This window comes from Panthera tigris, chromosome B3 (assembly GCF_018350195.1).
Source record: "Panthera tigris isolate Pti1 chromosome B3, P.tigris_Pti1_mat1.1, whole genome shotgun sequence".
NCBI lineage: Eukaryota > Metazoa > Chordata > Mammalia > Carnivora > Felidae > Panthera > Panthera tigris.
Window position 1 is genome coordinate 73,603,168 of NC_056665.1, and position 12,192 is coordinate 73,615,359.

General features: G+C 44.5%; 2 protein-coding genes across 4 annotated transcripts in view; one reads left to right on the forward strand and one right to left on the reverse strand.

The window, feature by feature from the left end:
* RNF212B (ring finger protein 212B) overlaps nt 1-8,997 on the forward strand; it is a 36,340-nt gene extending 27,343 nt beyond the window's left edge. Inside the window, exon 12 of the mRNA XM_042989406.1 lies at nt 8,542-8,997. Within this exon, the coding sequence (XP_042845340.1) occupies nt 8,542-8,651 (110 nt within the window). The 3' untranslated portion in view covers nt 8,652-8,997. The remainder of the gene's footprint in view (nt 1-8,541) is intronic.
* On the reverse strand, nt 6-12,035 carry HOMEZ (homeobox and leucine zipper encoding). 3 transcript variants are annotated; one of them, XM_007097977.3, is made up of 2 exons: nt 11,960-12,035; nt 6-2,817 (listed from the first exon to the last, which is right to left on the reverse strand). In XM_007097977.3, exons 1-2 carry the CDS (start codon nt 11,982-11,984, stop codon nt 1,220-1,222), a joined length of 1,623 nt encoding a protein of 540 aa, XP_007098039.2. In that variant the 5' UTR covers nt 11,985-12,035; the 3' UTR covers nt 6-1,219. The 3 variants fall into 3 exon arrangements, with proteins under 3 accessions (XP_007098039.2, XP_007098040.1, XP_042845335.1); XM_007097978.3 differs by lacking the exon at nt 11,960-12,035 and adding an exon at nt 7,970-8,156; XM_042989401.1 differs by lacking the exon at nt 11,960-12,035 and adding an exon at nt 8,577-8,662 and having other exon boundaries at nt 1,205-2,817.
* Between the last annotated feature and the right edge of the window lie 157 nt (nt 12,036-12,192).

The following is a 12,192-nucleotide window of genomic DNA, read 5'->3' on the forward strand; positions in this document are numbered from 1 at the left end:
ATGTTAATAGATTTGGCTCCATTAATTTCTAAACCATAGAAGTGGCAAAGTGGAGGAGAAACAATTTTATTTTTGGCCTTTTATTATTCTAGCAATTTGGGGCTTCCACTCTTATTTCTAGATGGTTAACCCATTGATATCTTTATATCTGACTCCAACTGATGAAAACCATTCTAAAACATCAATAATCAATTCAGTTAAGACCAGGGTCCCTCTGTCCCCAAGACAGATCCTATAAAGAGGGGAAAAAGTCTCTATTATAGACACACATTGAGCCAACACCAAAAAGATGAAATATTAGTCTTTGTCAAGCTAGGCAGGAGGAAGTTTCAGATTTGTAAAACCAAACCTGCAACCTACCTGCACCCACCTTCTGAACAGTAGAAATCATCCCTCTCCTCTACCCTCTGTAACCTAATTCTACTTTTTAAAAGGACATTTCCCCCCAGTTCCCACATCCAATAAATATCCAGTCTAAATTATTCTCCACCCAATTATTAAACTTTTTCACAAGCTCCATGGGGAAGATTTACCCTGAGACAAATAGCGAACAGAACGAGGGATTTTGGAAAAAGATAAAAAAGTACAAGGCAAAATGGTCCCAGTATCAGAAGTGAAAACATTCTGCTACCTGTGCAACTCAGTAATGAAGCAGGGAAAACCCAGCGTCAAGTTGGTGTGCATGAAGGAAATACTTGTAGTGAGACTGGGACACACTAAGACTCTCAGCTGTATTATGCACGGACTCGTGCTCAGAGAAGAAAGGGGTGGGTGTGAGGCAGCCTTATATTCCAGGGAAAATGGTGAGACTGGGGGATGCACTAGAATCATCAATTGAATCAAAATTCTTTACTCCTCCTTTCCAGTACTAAAGACGTGGGGCCAATGTCTGGCCTCTCCTTAGTACAATAAGGGGAAAGAACAGACATGAAGAGAGCAATAACTGTTTCCCAGCCCATGGTTTGGACCAGATCCTTAGCACTCTCTTCACCAAGACTAAAGGCCTGATTTCTGCCCAACCAATCCTCACCTCTCTTTGGGTCCTATGGTCATCCTCCCTGGCCCACCCTCACTACATCCCCCATCCCCCAACCTCAAGAACACAAAGCTTTTTAGTTCTTTGCCACAAGGTAATTAAAAAAATGTGGTTTCTTTGTTTAAACAGTTACTAAGTTGGTTCATCTTTTAGTAACAGACCTCCCCTCCCCTCCCCCACCCCTCAGTCTTGTATGATCACATCATCATCCTCGTCATCATCTTCCTCCTCCTCCTCCTCTTCATCCTCATCATCTTCTGGCAGTTCCTCCTCCTCCTCCTCCTCTTCTTCATCTAGACAAACCACCACCTCAGCTGGCTCAGGTAAACGAGAGTCAAACCAATCCAGTACCTGCTGGGTGCTAAGCCTTGATGCCTGACTCAGTTGAGGGATATCACTTTCCCGAAGCTGTTGGTGGGCTGCCCAGTACCTCTCCAAGGGTCGTATATCCGGTGGGGGTGGGGGGTTTGGCAAAGGTGGTGTCTCAGCCCATTCATTCAAGGAGCGGGTTGAAGGTGGGGGTGTGGGAATTGCTGGGTCCTGGAAACTAGGGGCACCAGGTACTGCGTTGTCCCGAAACCATTTTAGTTGCCCATGCTTCAAAGCATAGCGTGTGTCACCAAACCACTGAATAATCTCAGGCCGAGGTAAGCCAGTGATCTGTTCTAATTTATGGTAATCCTCACGCCGTGCCCATTGGCACTGTAAAAAGAAAGATTTGAGGATAGCCAGCTGCTCTTTGGTTTTGCGCTTGGTCTTTCGCTGGCGTTGCATATCTGGGGAAAGGTACTCTGCAGGGCCAACCCTACCTGGTACTGAGTTATGTCTTAGCCCCTGGGGCCAGGCTGGCTCCAGATGTGGGGGCAGTGCCTGTTCATTGGGTGACAGTGGCTGTGAGATACAGCCCAATGACTGGAGGGGTTTAGAGGTGGCAGTAGCTCCATTAGCCAGTACCTGGAAAGTGGAAGAGGTAGAGGAAGAAGGAGGAGTCATAATAGATGCTGACTCCTGCTTACAACTACTGGCAAGTAATGAGATTGGTGGGGGCTTATCCCGAGCACGTGGCTGGTGGACAGCTGTGGAGTGGTTCCAGGAAGCAGAACCTAGGCCATGTGACTGATTGGGACCCTTGCCTGCCTGCTCCTTAGAGAGGCCACTGCTTTGAAGATCCTGCCAAAAATCTGATTGGTGGGAGAATGTCCCACTGCCAGGTGCCATCAGGGGTTCCTTTGCTTTCTGGTGACTCAGCAGCTCTGAGGACTCCTCAGGCTCTACCTTCAATCCTTTCATCTGGGTAGGCTCGCTAAGAGTCAAGGGCACTATTCCAAGACCCATTTGTTCTGGAGGTGGCACTGGAGAAGGAGGCACCTCCTCAGGGGGCCGCCCTGCGTGATGAGTAAAAGAGAGAAGGGATTTGAAATGGAGCTGGTCCCGATGGTAGACCACTCGGGCTCGAGTCTCTTCTATTTCTTCAGATGACCAACTAATGCCACAGCGGAGGCGCTGGGCCATGAACCAAGTCTTGACTTTTTCCATCTGCAGCCCATAGCGTAAGCAGAGAAGAGCAATGTCTGCTAGACTGGGATAGGGAAAGTAGCTGAAGGTTTGTAGCAAGTGTTCATTGCCATCCAGCTCACTGGTCTGGGCTGCCTGGGTCCACACAAGCTGTAGCTCCTCGGAGATTGGAGGGAGGCAGATGAGCCCCGCAGGGGAGCTATTAAGACTGCTGGCCTCTTTATTAGGAGGCATGGTGCTTTCTGACTTGTGCCCTTCAGAGATAGCTGTAATAAGAAGAGAAACAGCTCAATCACTGGGGCTCCTCTTTCAGCCCATTGCTCATTTTCTGCCAAACAAAATGTTGGACTCCAATACAATCAACTGTCTATTGTGTACTGTTTTGGATTGCTTTTAAAGTGCTTTAAAAAAATTTCTCATTTAATTTTCATAACCTTAGGAGCCTGTTATAATTCCTATCATATGTATGGAAAAAAATGAAGTCCATAGAAGTTCATTACCCCAAGTCACGTGACTAGTGAAATCTGTCTTTAGAGGTTAAGGAGGGACACGCATCCTTATATTGCCTTTATTTTTCTGATGCAAACTCACTTCACCCTCTAAGATCATGGAACAGGAGTCACAAAATGGAAACTCAACCACAAAAACATGAAGTGCAGTAATCTCAGAACTGATGCAAATGCTTTAGCTCCTGACAATTTATAATTACCTCTAGAATGTGGAGACAGGGAATCCAAGAGAGGAATTTCTAGAAGGCAGGACAGATAGTACTGTCCTTCTGCCTAGCCCCTGCCCCCATTCCTTTTCTCTTCTTGGTGGTGAAGTCCTGCAGGCAGAGGAATGATAGTACCTTCAAGCCCTAAACCCAAATCTGCTAAGCTTTATTTTCTCTCTGTAGGATAATTGATAGGGTATCCGGGATAAATGGGGTTACTCCCCCTGGGTCTTTGGGGGTAGAGAGAGGGAACTGTTTCCACCTCAAGTCCTCCACGGAACAAAGGTTAGCCCCTCCCCCTCCCCCCTTTGTCTCTTCAACAGCTCAGTGTCTCTCAGGGGGAGTTGGGAAGAGCTCCTTCAGACTGTAACAGCTCCTCCACACAGGGCAGAGGGCCTGCAGCTCTTATCTCTGCAGCCCAGCTTTCTTCCCAGGGCCAGGTAGGCAGATTCATTAGGAATTGCAGCCAGGTCCTGCAAGCTCCCCAGCAGCACCACTGCTCCCAGGTCTGTGGGTATGGGGGCTGCAGGGAGAGGCCCTGACTCTGGCCTTCCTGAAACACCTGCTCAGGTTATTTCCCAGAAAGTTCTGTTGACCAAATTTTAACTCAGCTCCCTGTCTGGGCATTAGAAATAGAAACTCTTTAACACATCTGTTACCCTTTCCACTTAGAGGAATCCCACCCGAGTTTATAAATATTTACCTCTGATATGTTAAGGATGCGACAGGATTCCTATGTATATGCTACATGATGAACTGAGAAGAATCTCAAGCCCAGGAAGTTACAGTGCAGTGTGGTATCAAAGGATTTTATATGACAATTAGAAAAATTTGGTAGCATTTTGATGTGTCACCATTTACTTTTAAAAAGCAGATCTAATGAACCGAAGGCCATGCAGATCCTAAAGGCTATACAGCTTGAAGAGAACGTTAAGAGGGTAAACAGAGACAGCATAGCAGAGTGGATAGAAATATGATCCTTGAGTAAAGCCAACCTGCAGTTTGAATCCCAGTTCCGCCACTTACCAGCTATGTGATTTTGGACAAGTAGCTAAATGAGCTTTTGTTTCTTCATGTGTAAAAAATGCATACAGTGCCAAGTGTATGTAAAGTTATATATTTTTACCAAGCACCTACTATGCACTAGGTGTCCTGCGTAGGCAAGGCCTAAAGCAGCTGTTGGGGTGGAGGCCTGGGGTGAGGCAGTTTTGAGATTAATTGCAGCTCCACCACTTCCTAGAATGCTGCTGTCCTTGGACAAATTATTTAACTTCACTAAGCCTTAGTTTCCCATCAGAAAAAAAGGTCAGAACAGCACCTTCCTTGCAAGTTTATGACTAAATTAAAAAAACGCAGTTGACATGATGCCTAGAACAAAGTAAAGGCTCAACAAATAGCTTTCCTCATGACTTCAGCCTCACAGGGTGATTCTGATATATGGTAATGCTCCTTTTCTAGACACAAGGAGGGAAATGCAGCCAAGGCTGAATTCTTTAAAATCCTTGTTTTCAATCTGTTTTTGCAGGGTCCTAATTCTAATGAGCAGTGGAAGAAACTAGGGTATATATGATTTTATGCTTTCCATATTTTGGGAGTTGGATAGAATTCCCGAATGGATTTTGTTGTTTAAAAAAAAAAAAAAAGAAAGAAAGGATGAGAACAACAGCTTTAGGAGAATTGAATCCATAATTTGGATATAAATCCTTTTTGATTTCCAGATGAATTGCCAATTTAGTAGTAGCTCTACCTTCACCCTGTAGGTTCATCCCAGACACAGCTACATGGCCTATGAACAAATGCTTGCACAGCTAGGTGCTAAACTACCATTTAGACATTGTGGCCCACCAGGAACACCACCAATTTTAAGCTGGACAATACTTAATGACTGCAACACTTGACATCTACTAACCTTATTTGTGTCTTGTTTTTTAAGGACACAATAACATTTTAGATATGAGAAAAATGTAGCATAAGGAAGAAGGCAGTCCAGTGTAAGGATGAAGACTGCCAGACAGGAAATAAGGCAGGCACAGCTATAAGCCTTACAAGGAAGCATTTTGCTTTCATTCATGTGGGTTGCTATCCTCCAGATTCTCATGACATCAGTTTGATGTTTCAATATAACATGTAGTAATACAAATACCATATTTGGTGTACTATATACATCCAGTTTTCCAATTACACAAAACAAATTGTGGAAGACTTCCTGATATAGAATGGTGGCTTAAATTAAGGCACAGCTGTATAGCTACCTGGTGCCTCCCTGGAAGAATCTGCTTTGGCATAGGAAGAAGCTACAATCAGAGAGTGGCTCATGAGAGGTATTAACAAAGAGGGTAGGCCCCACAGTAATCAAAACCACCATGAAGGCACTATGGGGTCTTGTGTTCTTGTGCCTCCATTTGGAGAGGTTAGAAAAAGAAGGGAAATCAAAACTGGAGAAAAAAGGACTCCTGTGGGCAGAGATGGTAGTAATGGTGGGATTATCAATTCTGAATAATTACTAAATTTGATCCTTATTGAGTATGTTGGATTTGCCCTATTGCTACTTTAAGTAGCTAATAAAAAATATAATCAGAAAAACAGAGACAGGATATCACCCCTCTTTCCCTTTGGGCTTTCCATGCCCGTGGACAGATGGAAGAAAAGAATGGACTGCCTTAAACTTCATGTAGGTGTCCATACAATCCTAGGAAAAAGGTGTTCACAACTTTAGGCTTGATCTTATTAGGCTTATGGTTAAAGCAGGAGACAGTTCAAATGAGAGACTAGATATGATCCTGCGTAAATTCCCTAAATCTTTATTCACAGAACTGCAGTGCTGCCTGAAATGTGTTTTGGTGATAGTTTTAAGGGCCTTAAAGAATTTTTAGTGGTATTCAACTTACATGTTTCTCAACTTTTTGGGTCATGAACTTCTTTGGGAATCAGATAAAGGTATGGACCCTCAGAAAGTTATGACTACCCGCCCCCCCCAATAAACATCCATATATATATATATAATCTCAGAGGGCTCACTGCCCAGAAGCCCAGGTTATGAACCTCTGCCTTATGTCCTCCCAACTGAATAAAAAGGCAGCGGTGGTAATTGCTTAAAGAGGAACATACATCTTGATGTGAATGAATGGAAAGAGTGGATGGAAAGACTCAGGAGAATTTAAATAGGTCTAGAAGGGACTGGGTATTGGTGATACTAGTTGGAGATAGTGGAAGGGAGGGGTGTTCAGCTGGGCCAGGAGCCTGGCTTAACCCACTGGATTATATGACCAATACCCACAGTGTGCTACATCCTAGAGCCTGGTAGGCTACTCTCTAGTGTGCCAAAATCATCTGCTTCTTTCAGCTGCCCTGTGTGCTTGGGCCAAGTTGTATATGATTCCAAACCTGTTTATGCCTGTTGTATTTTTTATTTATATAATAACATAATTAAATATCACATAAACCTATGAAAAACTAGTGCATTAAAAATTGTTTCTATGAAAACAAAGTCAAATGCTTTGGAAAGACATAATACAACGAGTGTACAATTGTTGAGTTGGGAATGGTAGGCAACTGTAAAAGATTGGAGGGGCAGGGGACTTAAAAATCTCAAAAGTATTCTACATTCAGATTGCTTCAAAAGTGTTTAGATTCTCACTCCATTTTAAATAAACCAAACCTGGAAATCATAGATGATGAGAGGCAGTGGCACATTAGAATTACCTGGGAAATTTAAACCAGGGAACCTTCCTCCTCATTCTGACTTAATTAGTCTGGACTGGGGCTCAGGCATCAGTACTTTTAAAAGTTCTCAGGGTGCAGCCAGATTTGAGATTTGCTTGTGTAGTTTATACCAGAAAGGCAGTTGGGAACTCCAGTCAGCAGACTTATAAAGAAAACGCCTGGATATTACCCCAAAAGATTGGTGAAATGAATATACTTTTAATGATAATGCTTAAGAGATGTATGCATCATTTAAAAAATTCCCAAGTTTAACTGGCTTTTTTTTTTTTTTTTCCCCAATCATTGCCATCTACCTGTCCTAATCATATAATATAAAAGGGCTTCAAATGTATGGTGAGAAGGAGGGTTTGTATGATAAAAGATCTCCTGATCTGGGCCCACATTACCAAACAGGTCTCAGCTTGAGTCTTCTTTCAGTTTAGAAGTCTCATATTAGGACGCAAAACCAGGAACCTCTGAGGATTTGGGTTTTTTCCTGGTTTGTTTTCTGAGTATGGCTGGGTAGGGGGGTCAGGGGCAGTTTCTCCCAAACCTTTCATTCCCAAAGACCACTGCTCCCCAGAAGTAAGGCCAGATTTCTGTACGTGTGCTGAGGTCGCCAGGAGGTAGTCGTGGGGGGGAGGTGGAGGCCTGGGAAGGAAACGTTTCTCCTATCCTCCATTTCGCAGGCAGTCTACAAGGCTCCAAACTGGGTCAGAGAACAAAAAGTTGCTGCACTTGGGGCGATGAGCCCCAGGGAGCAGGCGAATCTCAATCCTCCCCTCGCCGAGACCGTCCCAATCCAGCCTTCCCCTCCTCCCTACACACCCACTCACCCTCCCCCAGTTACAACAGGGAACCGAAAAGTCCAGAGGAGAAAGAGAGAACCAGGCGACTTCGAGCCTAGAATCCTCCTCCCCGCAGCGCGGGGATGGGGCTCCGGAGGTCGGAGATCGTACAGGGGCTAGGAGGGGAAGTCGAAGGGGCTGGGGATCACTCACCGCGGTCCGGCCCGGGCGGCGGCTCCCAGCCTCGCACCATGGGCCGGGGGGAAAGGGGGAGAAAGGGCAGGGGGCCTCCGGGGTGGGAGTGGGGTTCCCGCCCGGTGCGGCCTGCTCCAAGCCCACCCGCGCGGAGGGCCGGGACCGGGACTGCCCCCCCTGTCCCCGAGAGCGCGCCCGTCTAAGCCCAACCCTGCTCGAGCGAGTTGGGGGCGGGGCGGATGGGTGGGGGGTGCTCCAGGGGCGGTGCCAAGGTGGCCCGAGTCCGGATTGGTAGACGCAGGCAGGCGGACACTGGCGGAACGCACTGGGCCGACCATTGGCTGCGTGAGTCTCGGCTGAAGTCGGCTATTGGCTGCGTCGGCTTCAGCCGGGGTGGCTATTGGCTGCGTGGGGCAGGGAAGATGTCCCCCGGGGCCAGGGTGCTGTGAATGGTACCTCCCCCCGCCTTCGACCTTTCCGCGCCGGACCTTCGGAGCACTGCGAGCCCTGGTCGTCCCGAAATTCCCCTGGGAATTCACAGCAGTTTGTTGAATTGCATTACAATTATTCCCTATTTGTTCTTCCTGAAGGAAGACTTTTTTCAGCACCCCCTTGTCAGACTTACGCACGAGCTGAGCCGCGCCCGCCCAGCCGAGGGCCCAACCGCCGTCAGCAGCGTCGTTGTAAATGTAGCGCCTAGAGCAACCGGGAACTTGTTCTACAGATGGATCAAATGTCTTGCCACCTGAAAGACGAGGATCCTAGCTGTCCGGCGCCTTCGGAACACTGCACAGGTGTTCCCAAAGACGAAGTGTCAGAAGGGGGCACCTGTTTGGGACCTACCAGATCCCCAGGTCCCCTTTCTGTCCCAGTGAAGAGGACCTGGAACTCCACCTCATATCTGGGGACCTTGGTTTTCTCTTGTCTAGAAAGGGATGGCAATGAAATGGACTTTTCACCAAAGTGGTAGTCCACACCCCGAAGTTCTGGGCCAAAAGTTTGTATATTTAGGATTCTCCGTCTTTGACTAAAACTTGGGAATGGTACTTTCTGAAGTGATTCTTTTGTTCTCACGCTGGTCTTTGAAACTGTCTTCTTGCCTATTTAGGTCACTTAATAGCTTATATAGCCACAGTAATTTATAAAAAAATTTCAGACTTTGCCCTGTATTCCGCAGATAGACCTCACCCCTCTCTATATACTCCCCCAAAACACCACTACTCATTATTACTCCAATTTAAGGTCTAGAGCTCTTTCAAGGTTGTCAGAATTCAGAAATTTATTTCCTAGATAAGAAAGAAAGAAAGAAAGAAAGAAAGAAAGAAAGAAAGAAAGAAAGAAAGAAAATTTATTTCCTCTTCAGCATTGAGCCCTATTTTATGTTACTATCCCTGTATTTACCCCTGCCTGCCCCCAGCCCCATTACATTTAATAAAACTAAACTTCTAAGAGCCAGCCCTACATCCTTCAAACTGGTATCCGGCAAAAACATCATAGGAGTAAAAAAAGCAAAGATACATATACTGAGATTTAGAGTTAGAAACTTCTGATCCCTCAGGGTTTAAGCCAGGGCTGGTGGTATATACAAAGTTTGTCCTAAATCATGACTACTACAATGCCCCAATGGTTTGTAAGTGATGAAAGGAAAAGTGAAACATTGTAGGCAGCAGCAGCCCTCAGTTTTCAGTGGAGAGGTTGTTCTTTCATAATCTAAAAAAATAACAAGACTGGGTTGTCTGGTTGACATGCTTATCTGGCTGGAAAGCCAGGCAGGCAATGTCTGTGGGAACGTAGTGCCAGTCCCTAGAGGATTCAATTAGGCATTCTGGGCATCACTGATCATGGGCTTGGAAATATGAAAGATGGACAAATGTGCCACCTTTCAATTCTCAGAAACACGCTCCTGAGACAGAAGTAGGGAGCAGAATTGAAGACAGGTTTAGGAGAAGGAAAATCCAAGGACAGAAGAAACTCCTCTGCCCTAGTTTTGGAGTACAGGCTGAAGCCTCCCTCTTTGATGTGGATTTCACCCTAAAGATTTAGAAGATGGAGTGTCCTGTGGTGGGGATTGGAAGAGAGGAAGAGATCCAGGCTGACAATATCAGAGAAAGGAGGGCCTCACCTTTAGCAAGACACTAACCCTCCCAGCTCTTCCTGGGACTAGTGCAGAAGAGTGGGGACTCATGTTATCCTCAATGTAGAGATGTTAATCCCCCATCTTTGGTGAAAATTCTGTTTCTGTTTGCATGGTTCAGATACTAGCAGGACTGACAGACACATTTACCCTATAGGTAAAGAAACTGAACTTTTAGGACCATCCTTTGCACAGACCTCTTCTAAAGCACTGTAGGTGCACTAGAGCCCCAGCAATGTGATAATGTGGTCACGGCTTTTTGTAAATTTTGAAAAAAATATTTAAACTGCAATTGGTTAAGATTGAGGTCCCTTTTCTTTCTGACTTCCCCTCCATTACACTTCTTCTTTTGTCAGGTGGCAGTGGAAATGCCATGGATATTTGGGGATTGGCTAGGGAAGTTAATTTGAGGATACATTTAGTTTGGGGTTAGTAGTTTATTAGTAAGTAGTTTAATATTAAGCATAGTGTTATAGGCTGAATGGTGTTGCCCCCCCCCCATTCATATAGTAAAGTCCTAATTCCTAGTACTTTAGAATGTAAGTTTATTTGGAAGTAAGGTCTATAAAGAGGTAATTAAGTTAAAATGAAGTCTTCAGGGTGAGTCCTAACCCAGTATGACTGGTGTCTTTACAATAGGAAATTTGGACACAGACATGAACATAGGAAAGACCATGAGAAGCTAGGGAGAAGATGTCTGTCTATAAGCCAAGGAGGGGAACCTCAGAATCAAGTCAACTCTGCCAATGTCTTGATCTCAGACTTCTATCCTCTACACTGTGGGAGAATTTCTGTTTAAGCTACCCAGTCTGTTGTATTTTGTATGGCAACGCCAGCAGACTAATACATATAACTTCTAGGTATAATTCTAATGTCAACAATTCAGAGTATATGGCATTAATCATTACAAATTTGAAGTGCTCTGAAATTTTACACCACAAATATCAAAGAAATTTGAGTGTTTTCTTCAAGTTTGACAAAAATGCTAAAAATTATGACATTACCACTTATAAAGTGCGAAGGTGAACATTTTCTAAATCACTAAGAATTTTTAAAAAGTGATCATGTAGAAGACTGAATTACCTTTCTATACTCCTTATAGAAAACATTATATATATAAGCATCATATGAAAAAATATTAAAGAGCATGCAGCCAAAAACAAAATTGTAAAAAAATATGTTAAGTAGACACTTAAAAAATTGTGTTATTTTTCTTGACTTTATGTTATATTTGTCAGCTCTTTAAAAATTATAATTTAGGGGCACCTGGGTGGCTCAGTCGGTTAAGCGTCCGACTTCAGCTCAGATCATGATCTCACAGTTTGTGAGTCTGAGCCCTGCGTCAGGCTCTGGAGCCTGCTTCAGATTCCGTGTCTCCCTTTCTCTCTGCCCCTCCCTGCTCACACTCTGTCTCTCTCTCTCTCAAAAAATAAACAGTAAAAAAATTTAAAAAAAAATAAAAATTATAATTTATATTTTCTCATTCTAAAGCACTTTCATTGTTGGGCCTAATGCATTTATGTTTCTTTTCAAAAGGCTCTGAAAGTTGTATGTTTCAAGCACCCAAAAACTTCGATCTACCTCTGGGACTACCCAAATGGATATGGTGAGTTTCTGCCTCATTTAGGGGAACCATGCTCCACTGTTCTGTGCCTTGTTTCCTAAGAAATACAAAAGCTGAGTGCTAACCAACCAGAACTGCAAGTCTTGAGGAACTGGGATATCAAAAGCTGCAGTGAAGGAGTTTGTGAAAGAAGGATTTCAGAAAGACCTACCACTAAACTAAGATGTGAGACGTCTGGAAAGACATTAGGGCCACAGAGGGACCTTAGGCAATAAGCCATGGAGAAAACTTCTGCAACGCCCCCACTTACCTCTCCTTGGGTGTCTGCTCTTCATGCTGACTCTACCCTTTAGCCTATCTGGTTTCACAATATAAGTATGGGTGCTCTGCAGTGACATCACAACTTGGCCATTATGATGTAATGCAGAGGCCTCTGATTCTTCTCAGGCTAGGGCTTCCCTATTAGAAACGTCTCGTTACTTTGTGGGTAATTGAATTTTCTCATCGTTCAGGTGATGTGGAAATCAATTTTATGTTAGAACT